This window comes from Sapajus apella, unplaced genomic scaffold, assembly GCF_009761245.1.
Source record: "Sapajus apella isolate SASKATOON/1434 unplaced genomic scaffold, GSC_monkey_1.0 scaffold60, whole genome shotgun sequence".
NCBI classification, from domain to species: domain Eukaryota; kingdom Metazoa; phylum Chordata; class Mammalia; order Primates; family Cebidae; genus Sapajus; species Sapajus apella.
The window spans coordinates 13193967-13214506 of NW_022437000.1; the positions used below are offsets into that span (position 1 = coordinate 13193967).

The 20540-nt window shown below is 44.0% G+C and overlaps 1 protein-coding gene across 3 annotated transcripts in view; it reads left to right on the plus strand.

The window, feature by feature from the left end:
* Positions 1-20540, plus strand: part of CUL4A (cullin 4A) — a 55756-nt gene that overhangs the window by 25532 nt on the left and 9684 nt on the right. For all 3 annotated transcript variants that reach the window (XM_032246292.1, XM_032246290.1, XM_032246291.1), the window contains 10 exons: positions 1476-1543; positions 4002-4120; positions 7696-7888; positions 9155-9259; positions 9469-9579; positions 9671-9756; positions 10507-10614; positions 17629-17742; positions 19411-19516; positions 19667-19839. In XM_032246292.1, the coding sequence (XP_032102183.1) occupies positions 1476-1543; positions 4002-4120; positions 7696-7888; positions 9155-9259; positions 9469-9579; positions 9671-9756; positions 10507-10614; positions 17629-17742; positions 19411-19516; positions 19667-19839 (1183 nt within the window). The remainder of the gene's footprint in view (positions 1-1475; positions 1544-4001; positions 4121-7695; positions 7889-9154; positions 9260-9468; positions 9580-9670; positions 9757-10506; positions 10615-17628; positions 17743-19410; positions 19517-19666; positions 19840-20540) is intronic.

Genomic DNA, 20540 nt, shown 5'->3' on the forward strand with positions numbered 1-20540 from the left:
ACGGAGAGGAAGAGAGATGGAAATGATACCATGTGTAGAACAGGACTTGGTAGGGAAAGGGGCAAACTGGGTGAAGGAAAGGGACAGGATTATGATAGCATACAGCACGAAAACAGAGGACGCAGGAGAAAAGATGCAGTCACTCAGACACGTGGAGTTGGAGGAGCCCGTAGGAAATCCAGGATCTTGAGCCAGGCCAGGGCAGCTTAGGAGCCACCTTGTGTCTCCATCCAACTGGGAGCAGAAGAGGAGCCCCCAGGGAAGTCCAGTGTAAATAGCAGAGAGACCGTTGGCCGCAGCCAAGCCCCACAACCAGGGTGTGCAGGTCACACAGCCTTCCTGAGCTCTGTCTGCTCTTCCCTTCTCTATAAGGTGACTGTAAGATTTAAATAAGATGGTACATTAAAATGTTCCTTGTAAACTAGAAATGAAGGCTTGAGAAGATGGCTAAAATTAGCAATCCTGGGAATAAAGCAGATGCTCTGATCTTCTGAAAAGAACCTCTGAAGAATGCATTGTGCATAATAAAAGAGAAAGGCAGGAAGAATGGTTTCTGTGCCCCCTGTGTGTGTGGTGGTCACACATCTCAGGCCTCACAAAGGAGCCTCCAGGATCAGCAGGAGCATGCTCAGTGATGAGGGGAGAAAAGGATTGGAGCGAGGGACAGAGGTGTGGAGCTGGAGGAGGTGTTGGCCCGGGTGCCTGGAGTGGAGCAGGCGTGTGGATGTGGTGGACACCTGCATTGCGCCAGATCTCAGGGGTCCTTCAGTGCCAGTCTGAACCACAGAAGGGTTGTGGCCTATCCACCTGTGCCTCAGGAAAGTAACAGCAGTAGTGCTAAGAATAAATGAGAAAGCCACACTGAGGGCAAAAAGATGGGGAGAAGAAAGAGGTGAGCAACCAGCATTTTAACTCTGAGGGAGAACAGTTGATCCCAGAAAATTCTCAGACCTGCAGACCTGAGGCCATGTCACTTTTCAGTGACTGCTTGTCGCTGACTGTTTATGTGAATGTCTGCACTGAGTCCGGATTGAACTGCTTGGCAAGCTCATCGGGGCCCTAGACTCTGCTCTGGAATTTGTGTCTACAGTGCGGGAAGCTATCGGGACGTGACAGGAAATGCACATGATGGGGGCAAAACTGGAACGTGACAGCTGGCCCAGCACCTGACCAGAGCAGGCAGCAGCCTAGATGTTGTTCTCAGGGGTGCCACCCACCTGCCCACTGTGTCCCTGCTTCCCTGGGCCCGCCCATTGGCCTGTTTGTGCTACTCAGTAGGTGGTTTTTAGAAAGCGCTTCCTTCAGAGTCATGAGCAACAGGAGTCGTAGTCCATTTGCGTGAGGAAAATGCACTTATCCTTCGGTTTCCGATTGCCTGTAGACTGCATCTGTCATAGACAAACACCCTCATCTTTTACAGAGAGCCAGTCTCTTTAAACTTCGTTTGTAACGCTTATTCTTTTTGCCCTATGTAGGAAACCACTGATTGCTTGTGTGGAGAAACAGCTATTAGGAGAACATTTAACAGCAATTCTGCAGAAAGGTAGATTTCCTAATTCTTGTGCAAATTAAACTGAACAATTACCCTAAATTCATTAGGAAAGTAAGGGAAGCATTACAAATAGCAATGTTAGGATATTTGTTATTTTCATAAGACAGTCATTAAAAAGCTTCTCTAATGAACACGTTAGCCGTGAAAGGAGAAAAAAATCAATAATAGTGGAAGGCACTAGGTAGAACTACAGTAATCACTTAAGATCCCATTGGCGGGAAGGCCAGGGACCTTGTGCACCACACGCATGCTGAAACGTGGGTGCATTAATCACTTAAAACCCCAGTGGCAGGAAGGCCAGGGACCTGTGCACCACACGCATGCTGAAACATGGGTGCGTTAATCACTTAAAACCCCATTGGCGGGAAGGCCAGGGACCTGTGCACCACACACATGCTGAAACGTGGGTGCGTTAATCACTTAAAACCTCAGTGGCAGGAAGGCCAGGGACCTGTGCACCGCACGAATGCTGAAACGTGGGTGCGTTAATCACTTAAAACCCCAGTGGCGGGAAGGTCAGGGACCTGTGCACCGCACGCATGCTGAAATGTGGGTGCACGCTCACTTCCTGTGCCAGGTCATTCTTCACACATACTCGGGTCTAGCGGATGCAGGCAGCTATTCAGGCTGTTAGATTTTCATGGGACTTCCCTCACCTGTGGAGTTTGTGGATCTTAGTGTCAGGTGAACTACTGACTAGGTGGTCTGCTTAAGTAGAGTACACGTTTCTCCTGACTTTCTGGAAGAGAAGAGCATGTGTTCTAGTGCTGACTCTGCAGCCTTGTCCACTTCTCCCTGAGTGGTGGCCCCAGTACCTGGCTGCAGCAGGAGGATGGCTTCTAGCCACCTGCACCTTTAAAATCGATGCTCGATCTTTTTTTGTTGTTTTTATTTCTAGGCTTCAAAGTGTGCTTAATTCCGTGAAAATTAAGAGCAGTCCAACCTTTATAACACTTCAGTACTTATTGTGACATTTCAGTGTTGCCATTTGAAACAGTGTTACCTTTTGAAAGTCATTTTAAATGTGTTTGGAAACTGCAAGATTTTTTTCAAGCCATTGGATGCCTTAAAGTTTAATTTTGAGAAGGTCCTGAGTGGTATCCAAATATATTCTGGTTTGGGCTCTGTATTGTCAGATAATAGTATTATGGCCAATGAGATACTTAAGTGAAACCAGAATAATACCAAAAGGGTAGAGAATTAACATGATTGAGCATCTACTGTTACAAACAACTACACTTCATGTAAATATCTTTTAGAACAAATTCAAGACCAGCCCGGACAACAAAGAGAGACCCTGTTTTTACCAAAAATATAAAAATATTTAAAAAGCCACAGGTGGTATATGCCTAGGGTGCCAGCTACTGAGGAGGCTGAGGTGGGAGGATCACTTTGGCCCAGGAGGTTGAGGCTGCAAAAGCCTGAGTGACAGAGTGAGAGACCCTGTCTCAAAAAAAAAAAAAAAAGGAAAAAAGAAAAAGTTTCCAAGTAAATAGTAGAAATTTGCATAAATTGTTCCAGTTCATACTTCGTTGAGCAAAATTGTTTAAAGAAAATGGCAAATTATTTATGTAAAAGCTTTCTCTAAATTTTATTAGAAGTATTTTAGTTACAGTTTTTGAATTATAAAACCATTATTTAGGGTTTTGGTAAAATAAAGTATAAAAAGTTTATTTGTGTCAGTAGATCAAAATGTAATTGAGAGAAATAAACATTTGGAACTCTAGGTAAGGATTTTAATTATAGCCCCACCACGTGTTTGCACACATCTTTAAACCACCTTGTGTGTGTGGTGCCCATTGTAGGCAGAATCGAAGACTTTGTGAATTGTGTGACTGTTCACAGCTTTTATGCTGTAATCTGTCTCTCAATAGTTACCATAAAGCAAGTATTTAGAAAATCTTCTATGAGCGTTTTTCTAATTGATGTGTTGTTTTAGAAAACCCTTGTAAACTTCAGAAATCTAAAACACTGAAAACTTTTAAAAATGCACTTCAAAATATTTGATGATGTTTTTCCCTTATAGTTTACTATAGGTATGAATAAGTTTGATCCACTATAAATGAGATTTGATAGCTTGTCCACTAACAAATACATCTTCTGTCTGATGGACCAAATCAGAAGTTACTTGGGAACATAAACTTCCCGGGTTAAATAGTTGGCATAAACTGGATTTTCTGACCATTGCTAACTTTAGTGAAATAAGAAGGCTTTAGTGACATGAAGAAGTAAATAATACATCTTCCAACATACTCAGAAAAAATGAGGTTCACCTAATAGGATCCACTGCAGATATTTACCCAGATCAAGCTGCCCATATAGAGGCTGTGATACATATACCCGCCCGATTTCTAAGCGGCGTATTCAGTGTGGTGCACACCGAATTCTAGTTTAGTTGTGGTTAATGCTGCCCTTGCTGTACTCTGCTGACGTGTCCTACACATCTCAGGGCTTGATCACTTACTGGATGAGAACAGAGTGCCGGACCTCGCACAGATGTACCAGCTGTTCAGCCGGGTGAGGGGCGGGCAGCAGGCGCTGCTGCAGCACTGGAGCGAGTACATCAAGGTACTGGTGGGTTTGAGGCCGCAGGCGCGGGCGTTCCCTGCAGGGAGCAGAGCCCCTCCTGCGAACGCCCGGGGCCCTGGTAAAGGGAACTGGGCTGCTGGAGGGGCCGTTTGCATTTTCATCACAGATGGTGGGTGGACGGTAGGTTTCCATCTGCTTCCCAATCACCAGTGTAAATTCGTTTTTTAAGATACCACCAGCAGTGATTAGCAACATCCAGGTAGAAAGTATAACTTAAAGAACAGTTGCTTTGCTGTTCTTCATCAGCATAAATATTGGTTTAATTCTACAGTCATGATTTTTCTGAAAGGAATCATTTTTGTAAACCTGCTTGTGAAACATGATCTTTCATGCCCTTTGCTCAGTGAGGACTATTATATATTTGGCATGTCAGGTTGCGTTGTGGACTTTATTTTTTAATGGTCCAAATTTAGGATTTACTACTTAAACTTTCACGTTTCAAAAGCATTTCTTTGGCATTGCTGACAAGCCTGATCCAGCCTGTACATAAAGTGAGTTCTTGGGCAGTACCCTGAGTTTTCACATGTCCTGCCCTGGAGTATGGCCCCTTGGTGCTGGCACAGACCTCACTGATTGAGCAGTACCCTGAGTTTTCACATGTCCTGCCCAGGAGAGTGGCCCCTCGGTGCTGGCACAGACCTCACTGATGGAGCAGTACCCTGAGTTTTTACATGTCCTGGCTGGGAGGGCGGCCCCTGGGTGCTGACAGAACCTCACTAAAGACTAGGGGCTCTTGGTCCAGGGTACCACCCCACCAAGGGGACACTTGTTGATGTCTGGAGACGTTTGTGTCTGTCTCAACAGAGAGGGTGCTTCTCGTTCTGCTGGGTGACACCGGGGTGCTGCTGAATGCACAGGGCAGCCCTTACCACAAAGAATTGCTTACCCAGAGTGCCAGTGGTGCCCAGCCCAAGAAACCTACTGAAGACCCTCTAATAGAGAAGTCATTCTCCAGCCTCCCTTCATGGAAACGGGAAAACTGAGGCAAACAGCAGGACCCTTCACAGATAGCTCGTGTTTCCACCATGTGCTGGGGGCCTAGCATGAGTTTTCCAGCTTAAATGGTGAACATTCAGCAGATATCTGTGTTTTTGCTTGCTGGTGACTATTCTTAGATCCTATAATGAAAAGATGAAATTTCCAGAGAATTACACTGAGAAAAAATAAAAAGCCAATCCTAGATACTTAACATACTATTAATATATTATTCCATAACATTTTGGAAATGACAAAGTTCAGAAGTGGAGGACAGAGGAAAAGTTACCAGGGGGTAGGGACGGGGTGGGCTGTGTGGTTAGAAAAGGCCCCAGGAGGCAGCCTTCTGGGGGAATGGTTGGGGTTTTGGCTGAGGTCATAGACATGCACACCGAGGTGAGTTACAAGTAAACTGGACCATCTGAAAAAGACTAGGGGTTATTAGTGTCTGTATCCCAGTTGGAATACTGCTCTGTAGTTTTGCAGACTGTTGCCATTAGAAGAAACTAGGGAAACGAAGGTACTGGGATTGCTCTGCTATTTTTACCATAATGCAAGTCTTTCATTATCTCAATAAAGATTTCCATTAAATAAAAAAGCTAAATGAAGGCTTACATGCTGCTTTATGGAATAATCAGATCTGAAGTCAAGTATCAGTCCAGCTTGGAAAGCCAGTACACACACAGCACCCCTCCCAACAAGGTCTCATACAGTGCTATTGAATTGGAAGTTATAACTGAGTCACATTAAATCAGCCATAAAGCTACTGAAAATTTAGGATTTTTGCCAGTGAGACAGTCTTCAGGGGATAGGAATACATCTAAATACTAGGAAAGGTTCACCTTTGCAGTTTTCAGTCTGGGTGATAAAAATCAGTGTGTGGCAACTGGTGCGGTGGCTCACACCTGTGATCCCAGCACTTTGGGAGGCTGATGGGTGAATCACAAGGTCAGGAGATCGATACCATCCTGGCTAACACAGCGAAACCCCGTCTCTACTAAAAATAGAAAAAATTAGCGGAATGTGGTGGCGGGTGCCTGTAGTCCCAGTGACTTGGGAGGCTAAGGCAGGAGAATCGTTTGAACACGGGAGGCAGAGGTTGCAGGGAGCCAGGATCGCGCCAGTTCACTCCAGCCTGGGCAACAGAGCGAGACACTGTCTCAAAAAAAAAAAAAAAAACCGTGCGTGACCATCACCCCTAAGTGTCAGCAATAAGCGGCTATGCTGTAACAAAATAGTAGTTTACATTCAACTCTACATGCCGTCGTCAAAATAAAGCTGGACCTTATAGTGTATAAGATGTTGAGTAAGAGGTCCCTCCACACCTGTGAGCCACATACTGACCTCTCCAGGAGGATCTGTGCCCTTTCTGTTGGCATCCTTCCACCAGCCAGCTGCCTTGCCTGTGTGTGACATGTGAGTGCCTGTGTGCATTCTATTGAGACAAGTTTTTTTAAGTTCAGTAATTGTATTCAGCTCCTCTTCAGCATATATAGTTTATGTCATCAAATAGTTAACTGTTTATTAGCATCACACACACACTTTTAGGAGTGTTTAATACAGCATTTTTAAATTAAAAATACAAACTGGCCCAGGTGCGGTGGCTCACACCTGTAATTTCAGCACTTTGGAAGGTTGAGGTGGGTGGATCATGAGGTCAAGAGATCGAGACCATCCTGGCCAACATGGTGAAAACCTCTCTAATGAAAATACAAAAATTAGCTGGGCATGGTGGTGTGTGCACCTGTAGTCCCAGCTACTCAGCAGGCTGAGGCAGGAGAACTGCTTTAACGCAGGAGGCAGAGGTTCCAGTGAGCCGAGATCGCACCACTGCACTCCAGCCTGGCGGCAGAGTGAGACTGTATCTCAAAAAAAAAAAAACAAAATGCAAACTAGAAATAGCTTTTCATGGTTAGAAGTGATGGAGAAAGAAAACTGTAGCTAAGAAATCCCAATAGATGTATTGAATTAGTAAGAATTAACTTGTCTTTGAGGAACTTATACATAAATGTTCTTTAAGAAGCCGTGGACATTTTCCCAGTCATTTGGAAGTTCTCTCAGGAACAAATGTAAGAGCAAGGCATTTATTGTATATCTAACTGTATATTCACACCAGACACAGGGGCTCATCCCTATAAACCCAGCACTTTGAGAAACCAGAGCAGGATTGCTTGAGGCCCAGAGTTTGAGACCAGCCTAGGCAACATGGCAAGACCCTGTCTCCACAAAACTTTTAAAAAGATTGGCCAGATGTGGTGGCCTGAGCCTGTGGCACCAGCTGCTCAGAAGGCTGAGGTGGCAGGATTGCTTGAGCTTGGGAGGTCAAGGCTGCAGTGAACCGTGATTGCACCACTGTACTCCAGCCTGGGCCACAGAGTGAGGCCCTGCCCCATTTAAAAAAAAAAGAAAATTTACTTAATTTTTGAAATATGAACTCAACTTGTGAAACTTTTAAAGTTATTGAGTATTTACTACTAAGAGTAATTTATATTAAACTATCCTGATTATGTGATAGCAGGAGAAATTACTATTTGGTATTATAAACATGTTGCTGAGTTGGTATTGATTTGCTTTTGTAGACTTTCGGGACAGCGATTGTCATCAATCCTGAGAAAGATAAAGACATGGTCCAAGACCTGCTGGACTTCAAGGACAAGGTAGACCATGTGATAGAGGTCTGCTTCCAGAAGAACGAGCGGTTTGTCAACCTTATGAAGGAGTCGTTTGAGACGTTCATCAACAAGAGACCCAACAAGCCTGCAGAACTGATTGGTAGAAAAATCTGTTTTGTTTTGTTTTGTTTTTGAGACAGTCTCACCCATTTCTAGACTGTTTTTTAATGTGGGAAAATAACGCAAAACTCAACCAAATTTTTTTCCACAATGTTCAAGCTGCTCGTGGGGTGTGTGGAAAGTGTTTTTATCAAGCCTTATTGGGACATACATTTTAAAAAGTGGGACACACCTGCATTCATGGGTGGAGGAGGGCATTTCCGTAAGGGAACATGAGGTAGGAATTTAGAAGAGAAATGACGCTTGACTTCGCCAAAGAAGAAAGGGGTGATCCACCATCTTTGCATCCTCTGATCAGTATTAAGATAGGATAAAATCAGGTGAGATCTCAAATGATAGCATATTTTTAAATACTGTTTTTAAGTCGTACATTTTTTTCACAATAATACCAAAATAATTTCAGAATTCCTAGGCTTTCTCTAGTCAGTAAATTTTTTTTAATTTGAAGGAGAAAAGGGGCAAAGATAACTGTAACACGATGACACTAGATTGACTGTTGATTGCGCTGAAGGTGCGTGATGGGACATGGAGCTCATTGTGCAGTTGTCTACTTTTCTGTGTGTTCAGAATGTTCCATTGTAAAATGTTCAAAAGAGAAAAACGAATAGAGGCAGCAACAGAAGGAATTGAGGGGGCAGTTTACTTTGGCTTTTGTGCCTCTGTTTCAATTTTGGTTTCTCTAAAAAGGAATGTTGAGCTTTTGGGAGTTTAGGCTTCTGGAAATCTTGAGTTCTATCACATGGGACGTAGATCCTCCCGAGCCACCTCGGATGGCCTGTGCAGCCTCAGAAACAGGAAGCCTGAGTAGAAATGCTTCTACCCTGCATTGCCACCTTGGATGCCCTGAGAAAGTCTTTTTCTTTGAGAATGTCTCCTGAGTTGATGACACCAGATCCCAGGAATGGGCACTCCTGCGTTTGGGGCAGCCATGTGTCCTGAAACCTGAGCATGTGATCACTGAACCCATTTTATTTTGAAATTCAGAGATTACATTTAGAGATAAGAAAGATAGTTAAACCTGCTTTAAACATTCAGTCCCTGGCTTTGTTAAAATTTTGGGAAGTATTTACTCTCGCATGACTTAAGAGTATTTATCTTAGAAAATCAGATATTTGCTTTTTCGTCATATAGTAATGTTATTTTGGAAAGGTTCCAGAATGTTACTGTACAGTGTTGCTTATAGAAATTAAAGATGCTATGTGTTTGTATGTTTTTATGTAGTATTTCTATATGTTTATGCTCACAGCAAAGCATGTGGATTCAAAGTTAAGAGCAGGCAACAAAGAAGCCACAGACGAGGAGCTGGAGCGGACATTGGACAAGATCATGATCCTGTTCAGGTTCATCCACGGTGAGATTTGGGCACTCAGAAAATGCTGCATAATCTAGAGATGTAAACACAGGTTCTGCTTTCTCAGAGGAAGTTTAGCATGAGAATGTCGGTTCGGTAGAGCCAGTTTGCATTAGAATGGACACATTTAAGGGTTTTCAGCAGTTGAAGCCTAACATTTGCTTATCCGCGCTCTGATGTCTTGATTCTTCTCATCTGGTTATAAATAGGTAAAGATGTCTTTGAAGCATTTTATAAAAAAGATTTGGCAAAAAGACTTCTTGTTGGGAAAAGTGCCTCAGTCGATGCTGAAAAGTCTATGCTGTCAAAGCTCAAGCATGGTAAGCATGTGGGGCCTGGGCTCCCCCCCGGAACTGAGGGTCGCTGCCCTGCGTGCTGCCCCAGTCTCACTCCCTCCTTTGCCGTGTCCAGAGTGTGGTGCAGCCTTCACGAGCAAGCTAGAAGGCATGTTCAAGGACATGGAGCTTTCAAAGGACATCATGGTTCATTTCAAGCAGGTGAGTTGTGTTTCTTCAGGTAAAGCGGCTTTTTAAAAAGTATCTGCTGAGTGTGGTGGCTCATGCCTGTAATCCCAGAACTTTGGGAGGCTGAGGCAGGAGGCTTTCTTGAGGCCAGAAGTTCAAAACCAGCCTGATCAACGTAGCAAGACCCTGTCTTTACAAAAGAAAAAAATTTTAAATGAGCAGATAGGGTGGCACATGCCTGTAGTCCCAGCCACTAGAGTGGGACCGAAGTGGGAAGATCACTTGAGCCCAGGAGTTTGAGGCTGCAGTGAGCCATGACCGCACCACTGCCCTCCACCTGGGCATAAAAGTGAGACCTTGTTACAGATGTATGGATAGATAGCTAGATACATAGACAGACAGACATAGCAATACCTTGTCATAGATAGAGAAATAAGGTAGGTAGATTCAACAGATTAGATAGAATGAATGAATCTCACTCTAAACTATGTAAGAAAAAAAATCACACTATTCATGTTTCACAAGTAAATTTTAAAAGGAGAAGAAAAGAAGCTCTAAACCTGTGGCAAGAATTTGATTTCTGTGAGTCTGGTAGTAACACCTGAAGAAGGGGAGAAGTCAGTTCCAGCATGGCATTGGATTTTACAGAGTATGTTCTCGGGACTCAAATAAATACACAGATGAATGTTTGTTTTGAAAATTACACAGTTAATTTTGTTATAGGTTAATTATATTTTATGACTTTCTCAAATGATTATTTGTCTTGGATTTCTCTGTTTTTAGCATATGCAGAATCAGAGTGACTCAGGCCCTATAGACCTCACAGTGAACATACTCACAATGGGCTATTGGCCGACATACACGCCCATGGAAGTGCACTTAACCCCGGAAGTAAGTGTGCAGACAGCGTGCTGTCTGCTTCCACGGTCATGCCCTTTCCAGGCAGATATGTTGCCTTCAAGAATTGTTTAATGGGGAGTTTTTAAAAATAGTCCACGCAGTCCAAAATCAAAGTGCTCTTATGGTCTTTGGAAAGCAGCATTAGAAAGTGACCACTTTTGTCACCTGCTGTGGTTCCTCCCAGTGCAGCCTGTGTCCACCTGCTGACCTGCAGGGGGCCCACGAGCACAGGCACTTGTTTGAAAGTTATGGCTGACTGAGCTGTGGTTGTCTGGTTCTTATTTCTTTCCATTGTAGACATTGCTGATGTCTTGGGAATGGCATTATTTAGGGTCTTTTTGTCAGCCACTACTTTAGCCACACTAAACTCTTTAGTGGAGGGTTTGCACATCAGAGATAGAATTCTGTGCCTAGTGAAGTTAAAATCAGCAGGAGACACAATACATGCACCCTTCAATATAATACTGGGCAAAGGGAAAGGGCTGATACCAGCCTGGGATCATCAAAGACATCCTGGAAAAGGCATCCCTTAAGCCTGATCTCAGCTAGAGGTGAATGATTATTTTCTCAGCTGAGAAGGGAAGAAAAACTTACAGCTACAGTGGTCGGATAATGTCATTCCTTTTCTCATCCCTCATAAGGGCCATGGCCAGTGCTTCTTTAACAAAAGACAAATTAGGAGGAGAAAACCATAACAAATTTTATTTAATCAATGTCTTACTTAACACAGCAGGCTTCAGAAATGAAAACCAAAGAACCGGGGAAAACTGTCCATTGTTATGCTTTGGTTTGATCAAGAATGGGCAGCCATGTAGAAATAGGTGCGTTAGTCTGTTTTGCATTGCTATCAAGGAGTACCTTAGGTGGGGTAATTTGTAAAGAAAAGAGGTTTCACTGGCTCACGGTTCTGCAGGCTGTGCAAGCATGGCACCCGTGTCTGCTCAACTTCCGATGAGGTCTCAGGAAGCTTTTACTAAAGGTTGAAGGCAAAGGGAGAGTAAGCGACAGGGTGCAAGAGGCGGTGTGGGAAGCTCCCAGACTCCTAAACAATCAGATCTCCTGGTACCTCATTATCTCAGGGAGGGCAACAAGTCATTGATGAAGGATCCACCCCATGACACAAACACCTCCCACCAGACCCCACCTCCAACACCGGGGATCACATGTCAATGTGAGATTTAGAGGGGACACGCACCCAAAATCTATCAGTGTGACTAGACACAAGGGTGCCATCTGACAGTGGGAATCCAGTAAGACCCGTCTGTTGAGATTCTTCTTGCCCTCTCTGGGCAGCGTTCTTTCCTCCCAGGTGTAGGGCAGAACTTAACTATCAGCAAGGTAGATCAGAGAACTTCTTAATGTCCAGATCCTACACAAAAGGGCAGGGGAAGGATGGATTAATGTCTCCAGGTTTTAAGACTGGCTTTGGGGGAGAGAGGCTCAGGCTTTCTCTCACCCGCCTCAGGGAAGAGGAGTTCTGATTCCAGAACTCACTTTGGTGGAGAAAGTGGGGTAGGAGAAGGTCAGAGAGAGCTTGCTTCTGTGCAGGATGCTCAAAGAGAGGCAAGCAACCTGCTTTCCATGTTGGCCATGTGGTGTCCCTCCCGCCCTCCACAGATGTGCGTGCTCCTGCACCATTCCCTTTACCCTTGGTATTTGAGTGGCTGTTTCCCAAGAACAGAAAGCTCCCTGTCAGATGAGGGCATTCACCTGATTTCTGCTTTCATTTCGTTTCTACTGGCTCTCTCAAATATGTCTTTTGCAGCATTTTTTTCTGGTACCCCGTTGAGCCCAGGACCCAGGCGGTCTTTGGTGCTCCCTTGCGGATAGCAGGTTCAGGTTGTGCAGGTCCAGCCAGATGCTCCGTGTTCCCATCAGGATCCTGACAGAAGGCGTGTGCTACCATGTGTTCCAGTATCCTGATGAAGTGCAATAGAACCCTTCTGTTAAGGTGCTAGCTGCTTTCTCCACTATATTATTAGTGTTTTTCCTTTTGTAATTACTAAGTAATCTGTGAGGAGACGTTTCAGGACTACGTAAACATCTTAATCCTCATCCAACTGTCACCTGTGTGGCAATTCCTGCCTGAATTGATGTTTACCTTCGTGAATGGGGATTTTTTTCCAGTTCTGTTGTTTCTTTGTATTTAGAAGTTGACTTTCTAAGGAAGAGCCCTCCTTTCCACCCACTTTATTTGCTTATTTCCTTCTCTCTCTTCATCATTAAGAACTCATGGATTCTTAATTTATGTACTTATTTTTATGCCTAAATTGCCCCATATGTGGTCCATGGCCGGCCACCCTGACGCTGGCTCCTTTGCTCTTTGATATGTCCACATCAGTTTTTAGTACTTTTTTTGGTACATTTTTTAGTACTTTTTTGTTTTCTAGCAAAAGATGTTTGAGGCTTACCCTACTATATTTTTTTTAATGTGGTAAAATATACTTTAACATACAACTTAACATTTTAATGTGTATGGTTCAGAAACATTAAGTGCAGTTGTTCCTCAGTATCCATGGGGTATTGGTTCCAGGACCCCCACAGATACTAAAATTCACAGACTCAAGGCAAGTCCCTTATACATAACCTATGCATACCTTCCCATATACTTTAAATAATCTCTAGATTATTTATAATACCTAATAAATGCTATGTAAATAGTTGTTATACTGTATTGTTAATAGTACAGTAACAGACTGTTCGGATTCTTTTTGACCTTTTAGGGGATTAATGACAAAAAAGTTTGTCCATGTTCAGAACAGACAACCATCCCTTTTTTTCTTTCGAAAATTTTTGACCTGAGATTGGTTGACTCCATGGCTGTGGAACCCACGGACACAGAGGGCCAGTGGTACATTCACAGGGTTACAGAGCTGTCACCCCGTCTGTCCCAGAATTTTCTATCACTCCGTTAGCAGTTCCTCCCCAACCTGCTCTCCTCAGCAGCCACTATCTGCTTCCTGTCTCTATGGACTTGGCTACAGTAGATATTTCACATGAATGGAATCATACAACGTGGGAACTTTTGTGTCTGGCTTCTTTGACTTAACATGCTGTTTTCAAAGTCCATCCATGCCGTACCACACATCAGCCCTTCATTCTTTCTCTGGCTAACATCGCATTGTATGGGTAGGTCACATTTGGTTTATCCATTCACCAAATGTTGGGCATTTGGGTTATTTCTACCTTTTGGCCGCTGTGAACAATGCTGCTGTGAACACGGGTGTATAGGTTTTAGTTTGAACACCTGTGGTTGCTCCTTTTGGGTATAGACACACCTGTGATCACTCCTTTTGTTATATACACACCTGTGATCGCTCCTTTTGGGCATATACACACCTGTGACAACTTTTGTGTATATACACACCTGTGACAACTCCTTTTGTGTATATACACACCTGTGACAACTCCTTTTGTGTATATACACACCTGTGGTCACTCTTTTTGGGTACATACACGTCTGTGGTCACTCCTTTTGGGTACGTACACACCTGTGGTCGCTCCTTTCAGGTACGTGCACACCTGTGGTCGCTCCTTTTGGGTACCTGCACACCTGTGGTGACTCGTTTTGTGTGTATACACACCTGTGGTCACTCCTTTTGGGTATATACCTGGGAGTGGAACTGCTGGGTCATGAAGCAGCCTGTAGTTTCAGTTCCTGAGGAATTGCCAGACTGTCTCCCACAGTGGCTGCACCAGCTTCTATTCCAGTTAGCAATCACGAGCGCTCCATCTTCCCACCTTCTCACCTAGGCCTGTGATTTGCTTCTTTCATGGTAGCCATCTCTGTCGGTATGAGCTAGTGTCACATCTTGCCATGATTTGCATTTCCCTGATGACTATTGATGTTGAGCATCTTTTCATGTTCTGATTGGCCATTTGTGTATCTTCTTTGGAGAAACATCTGTTCACGTGCTTTGCCCAGTTTCTAACTGGTCTGTTTGTCTTTTGTTATTAAGCTGTAAGAGCTCTTTATATTCCAGATGCTAGACCCTTATCAGATCTGTGATTTGCAAGTATTTTCTCCCATTCTGTGGGTTACCTACTTTATTGATAGTCTGCTTTCTACAAAAGTTTTTAATTATGGTAAAATCACATTTATTTTCTCTTTTGTTACTTTTGGTGTCACGTCTGAGAAACCGTTGCCAAATCAAGATCACAAAAAATTTACTAGGCCAGGTGCAGTGCCTCACAGCTGTAATCCCAGCACTTTGGGAAGCCAAAGATCACTTGAGCCCAGAAGTTAGTATCAACCTCGACAACATGGTAAAACCCCGTCTCTACAAAAAATAGAAAAACTAGCCAGGTGTGGTGGTGCCCGCCTACAGTCCCAGCCATTCAGGGGTCAAGATAGAAGGACTGCTTGAGCCTGAGAGGTCAAGGCTGCAGTGAGCTGCGATCGAGTCACTGCACTCTGTCCTGGACAACAGAATGAGACCCTGTCTCAAGAAAAGAAAAGAAAATACCACGATGTCTTCTCCCAAGAGTTTTAGAGTTTTAGCTCCTATGTTTCGGTTGACCCATTTTGGGCCTGGAATGGTAACTAGCACGTAGTAAGTACCCAAATGATAGCATTATGATTATAATTATTATTAATACTGACCCAGACCTAGGAATGAATCCCAAGGAGATGATTTTTAGGAAGGATAGGCATTAAGAGGTTTATCACAAACCATGGTACTTCTCAAGGCAAAAAGAAAAGGAAAAAAGAGGTTTATCACATTACTGACTTTTATTTTTAGGTTTGTAATGACATAGTAGATATATTTCCTGAAAGAGTTCCTTTCCTTTAGATATACACGGAAATACTGACAAATGAAATTGTATTATGCCTGGGATTGGGTGTCATTGGAGATGGCTACTTGGTACATCAGGTGATTTATATGTTTGGTTTCATAGAAAGGTAACTCTTGGGCTGAGTTTTGAAGCATGAAGAGGAGATTGCCAGGCAGGTGTGAGGTTGGCAGGAACATCTGACAGGCACAGCTTAGACAGAAACACAGAGAAACTAAAAGGGCACGTCATGTCTAGGGAGCAGCAGGCATTTATGCAGCACCTGCTGGTGCCATGCACAGTACAGCAATGGAGAGTCAGAGGCCCTGCCCTGTGAGCTGTCCAGAGTCCACATTCACACCGTGCTATAGATGTGGTCCGAGCTAAGAGTGTGTCAGAGAAGTCTGCTCTGAGGAGGCACTTCTGGAAAAGAGTAGTTTTCATCAGGGAGATGGGATATGGGATCCAGCAGAAAAAACCACATGTGTGAAAATCTGGAGGGATGAGATGGTGTGAAAGACAGTGGAGTGATCCACTGGACTAGGCCTGGAGATGGGAGGGGCATAGTCCAGGTCTGTGAGATCAGAGGTTAGAATTTCTTGCCTTCTTTGTCCCAAGATCTATGGAAGCCATCCAAAGAAACAGGGAATGGTGAGTGTGTGGAAGAGGAGTGACTGGTTTGGATTTGTGTCCCTGCCGAAATCTCACATATTGAATTGTAATCCCCAATGTTGAAGGAGGGGCCTGGTGGGAAGTGACCAGATCCTGGGGGCAGACATCCCCCTTGCTGTGCTGGTGGTAGTGAGTGAGTTCTCATGATATCTGGTTATTTAAAAATATGTAGCACCTCCCCCTTCTCTCTCTTTCCTGCTCTGGTCATGTGAAGACGTGCCTGCTTCTGCCATGATTAAAAGTTTCCTGAGGCCTCCCCAGCCATGCTACCTGTACAGCCTGCAAAACTATGAGCCAATTAAACCTTTCTTCTTTATAAATTACCCAGTGTCAGGTATTTCTTTATAGCAGTGAAAGAAGGGACTCATACATGGCGTCTAGGTGGATGCAGAGTCCTGGAGCACTGGCGTTTGTGGAGTGGACAAGAACAGGGGGAGGTCATGCCCTGGGCCGTCCAGAGATGGTCTCCTGAGGTAAAGCCGATGAGCCCTCGCGTGTGCAGCACAGACTCGTCGGAGAGCCTGGGTGCGGTGGGCACCAGACAGGATCAAGCTGAAGAGTGGAGGGTATGATGGACCAGGAAGGGCACGCAGAAGTTGGGCAGCACCGTGCACGGGAAAGTCACACACAGCCTGCCTCCAAGGCATCCGCAAAACGAGCAGGATGCAGGCCATGGGAAAGGCTGGTACACTGAGTGCTAGGAACTTGAAATGTGACAAACACAGTTTTTAAGGATCAGTAGAAAGTTTGGAAAATGTAAGAACTTCACTCAAGGCCAGGCACAGTGTAATTCCAGTCTTCGGGAGGCCAAGGCAGGAGGAGCACTTGGGCTCAGGAGTTCAAGACCAGCCTGGGCAACATAGAAAGACCCGTCTCTACAAAAATAAAAAAAAAGTCAATCGATTGACTGGGTGTGGTGTCACGTACTTGTAGTCCCAGCTACTCAGGACCCTGAGGCAGGTAGATCACTTGCACCTGGGAGGTCCAGGCTGCAGTCAGCTAGGATAGCCCCACAACCTGGCGGACAGAGCAAGCCTATGTTCCAAAAAAGAAAACGTCACCCAGAAACTCATCATAAAAACAACTAACTCACGCTGCGCTTCCATGCAGGAAGTGTTTGCCATCGGCCCCTGCACAGTGCAACACAAGTAGTGGTGGTGTTGCCCCTCCCAGCTGAGGAAGCAGGAGCCCTGCTCACTGGGGAGAATGCAGCCAGGGCAGGGCAGGGCTGGGCTGAGATGCAGGATCTGGCCTCAGATGGCCTTTTCTGGTTGGCTCCAGTCTTCACTCTGTGCCACTGGCCCCAGCAAACCCAGGTGTGGGCATAGACCACCGATATAGCTCGCCTGCACCATGAAACACCAGTGCAAGCATTATCTCGTTGGCATTGGGAAGCCTCAGAGTGCAAGGATTGAGATAATGGAATCCAGAAAGTGTCAGAATATAGAGCTGACCTTTCAGTTCAGCTGTGAAAAAATTGTAAAACTCTGTGCACTGAATGTGGGACTGTTTAGATGGATGGTGTGTGGCATAATTTTGTTGTTCTCCTATGCTTGACAGATGATTAAACTTCAGGAAGTATTTAAGGCATTTTATCTTGGAAAGCACAGTGGTCGAAAACTTCAGTGGCAAACTACTTTGGGGCATGCTGTTTTAAAAGCAGAGTTTAAAGAAGTAAGTTCTTTGTTTTGTTTATTTTTTGTTTGTAAATATGTTAATAGAGGTTTTTGATTGTTGCTGAATTTTGGTAGCAAAAAAAGGAAAGAGTGTTTCGCTTTAATTTACTAGCTTTTGTAAGTCAATTAATAACAAAGGGTTAATATTCCAATCAGTAAAAAGTATTAAGAAATTAATCCATAGAAAACCATTTACCTATGGGGGAAAGAAAAAGCAGAGACTGTGAAGAGGTAACTCATAGAAGCAAAACTGAAAAAAATTAATGTCCATGAAGATGCATTACACTTCTCTGCTAAACAAAGGGCTTCAAAATAAAATACAGTAAGATACCACTTTTTGACTAAGAGATTTGATGAAGCCTTAAAAATAAAAAAAAAACTGACTCTTAGTCACTACTGGAAGAAGCATCAGCTGTCGTGAGTGTTTGGAAGAGCAGCCTGGCACTGTCAACTCTGAGTATTTGGAAGAGCAGTTTGGCACTGTCTGCTACGGCAGCACTGCTGAATTGTTGCCATACTTCCAACTCTAGAACTTCATCTTAATAAGACATTTTCACAGATGAGTGAATGCGAATAGTTGTGGCAGTGCTGTTATTATCAGTGATTAAGAGGGGCGAATACATTCAATGCACCAGTCAATGAGAGGAGCTTGTCATGAAATAGGGCAATTATATACACTAAGCAAAACTTTATAAAATTCCTATTTTCCTTAGCTATTATATTAATAAGACACTTGCCTGTACATTACTAAATAAGTTATACATACTTACTTTATGTATATTATTGTATAGAGTCATATATGTAAAACCATATATACTCTTCCTTAAGGTATGAGGACAGTTAATTTCTGTTACCCTCAGTTCTTTCCTTACTTGCTGACTTTAGTAGAACTTGACCTCCACAGGGTTTGTGCTGGCACCACCAGCTGCGCTCTCTCCAGGTGTGCAGGAGGGCTTGTTACGGGCTGGTGATGAGTCAGGGCTGGGTCTGCAGAGGGAGCCCCTGACTGCCACACCACCTTGCGCATGCCTCTCATGGGTCTGACTGGGAGGCATGGGGCAAGTCGCTGCAGCAGAAAATCCTGAATAGAAAAGGAGGTCATCTTAGGATATCTAAGGCCAAGTTACATTGCGCCTATGTTACAGTCAGTCCCATGCAAAAGGCAGCTGGGCTAATGGATCGATTATGCCCCACAAGCTTATTTTGTTATTCTTTCTTGTAATGAAATTGCTGATGGTTTTGCCAGTTTCCTCTTTTTGGCATTTTTTTTTTTTTTGTTTTGGGACAGGTTCTTCCTCTGTCACAGGCTATAGTGCTGTGGCATGATCCTAGCTCACTACAGCCTCAGCCTCCCAGCCTCCTACCTCAGCTTCCCGAGTAGCTGGGACTACAAGTGTGTTCTATCATGGCTGGCTAATTTTTAAAAATTTTTTGTAGAGATGGGGTCCCACTATGTTATCCAAGCTGGTCTCAAATTTCTGGGCTCAAGCAGTCCTCCCCTTGGCCTCCCAAAGTGCTGGGATTACAGGTGTGAACTACCATGCCCAGCCTACTAGTAATTCTTAATCACGTCACAAAAAGTTTGAGAGTGAAAAGAAGCTTCTTTTAATTTTTCAAAGATTGTACAAGCACAGCTTCAAAGGTGTGATGAGGCCTTCTCTTCCAGGGGAAGAAGGAATTCCAGGTATCCCTCTTCCAGACACTGGTGCTCCTCATGTTCAACGAGGGAGATGGCTTCAGCTTTGAGGAGATAAAAATGGCCACGGGGATAGGTATGAAAACCCCAGAGTGCATAGCTCCACAAGTTGTTTCTAAAGCATGTATTTGTTTTAAGATAAGACATAGACTTGTGAGCATGATTTGTTTACTGTTGTTGAGTCTCATTTAATGCCAACCTTTGCCTGCATTTGCTTCCCATTCAGAGGATAGTGAATTGCGAAGAACGCTGCAGTCCCTGGCCTGTGGCAAAGCGCGTGTGCTGATTAAAAGTCCCAAAGGAAAGGAGGTAGAAGACGGAGACAAGTTCATTTTTAATGGAGAATTCAAGCACAAGTTGTTTAGAATAAAGATCAATCAAATTCAGATGAAGGAAACTGTATGTATAAATTTTCTCCTTTTACTTATAGGGTGTTTAGCAAGGAATCATCAGTTTTTGTAGTAATTTTTTTTTTTTTGGCTGTTAAGAGGGCTGAAGCACATTTCCAAAATATCTAATTTAACTATATAATGTTTATAAGAGTACTCATGTTCATGTCACTTTCATTAACTTTACATTCTTAGTAGGAAAGAAAATCAGAAAAAAAGCCATTTAATGTTATTCCTATTCACAAAAAACTGCGCTAAGCCAGAACTTCCCATATTGAATTGTATTACCATAGAAAGTATGGGGAATTTCTGAAACCCTATGACTGTCTTCATATTTTCTGCAGCACAGTTCAGCCATTCTCTGAGCCTCAGCCTCAGGTAGGGTTCTGGGTGGAAAATGCAGGCTCTGTGGCTGGGCCTTTGATGTCATGGAGCCATTGCAATGGGATCTGTGTCACTGTGACCACAATGAGGTCTTTAGGTTAGATAAGAATCTGGAGGGTCACGTGTCCACACAGTTAGGAACCACTGCTCTGAGGTACCTTCTGATGCAGCAGCCCCCACCCTTTGTGTGCACCCCCTACCACCACCAAACTCATATGTGTAATGGACCAGCTGGCCTCCTGGTGGTGCCTATAAACACCATGTCTAATGCAGGAGCCTTCCCCCACTACCCACGTGTGTAACATGGACCAGCCGGCCTCCTGGTGG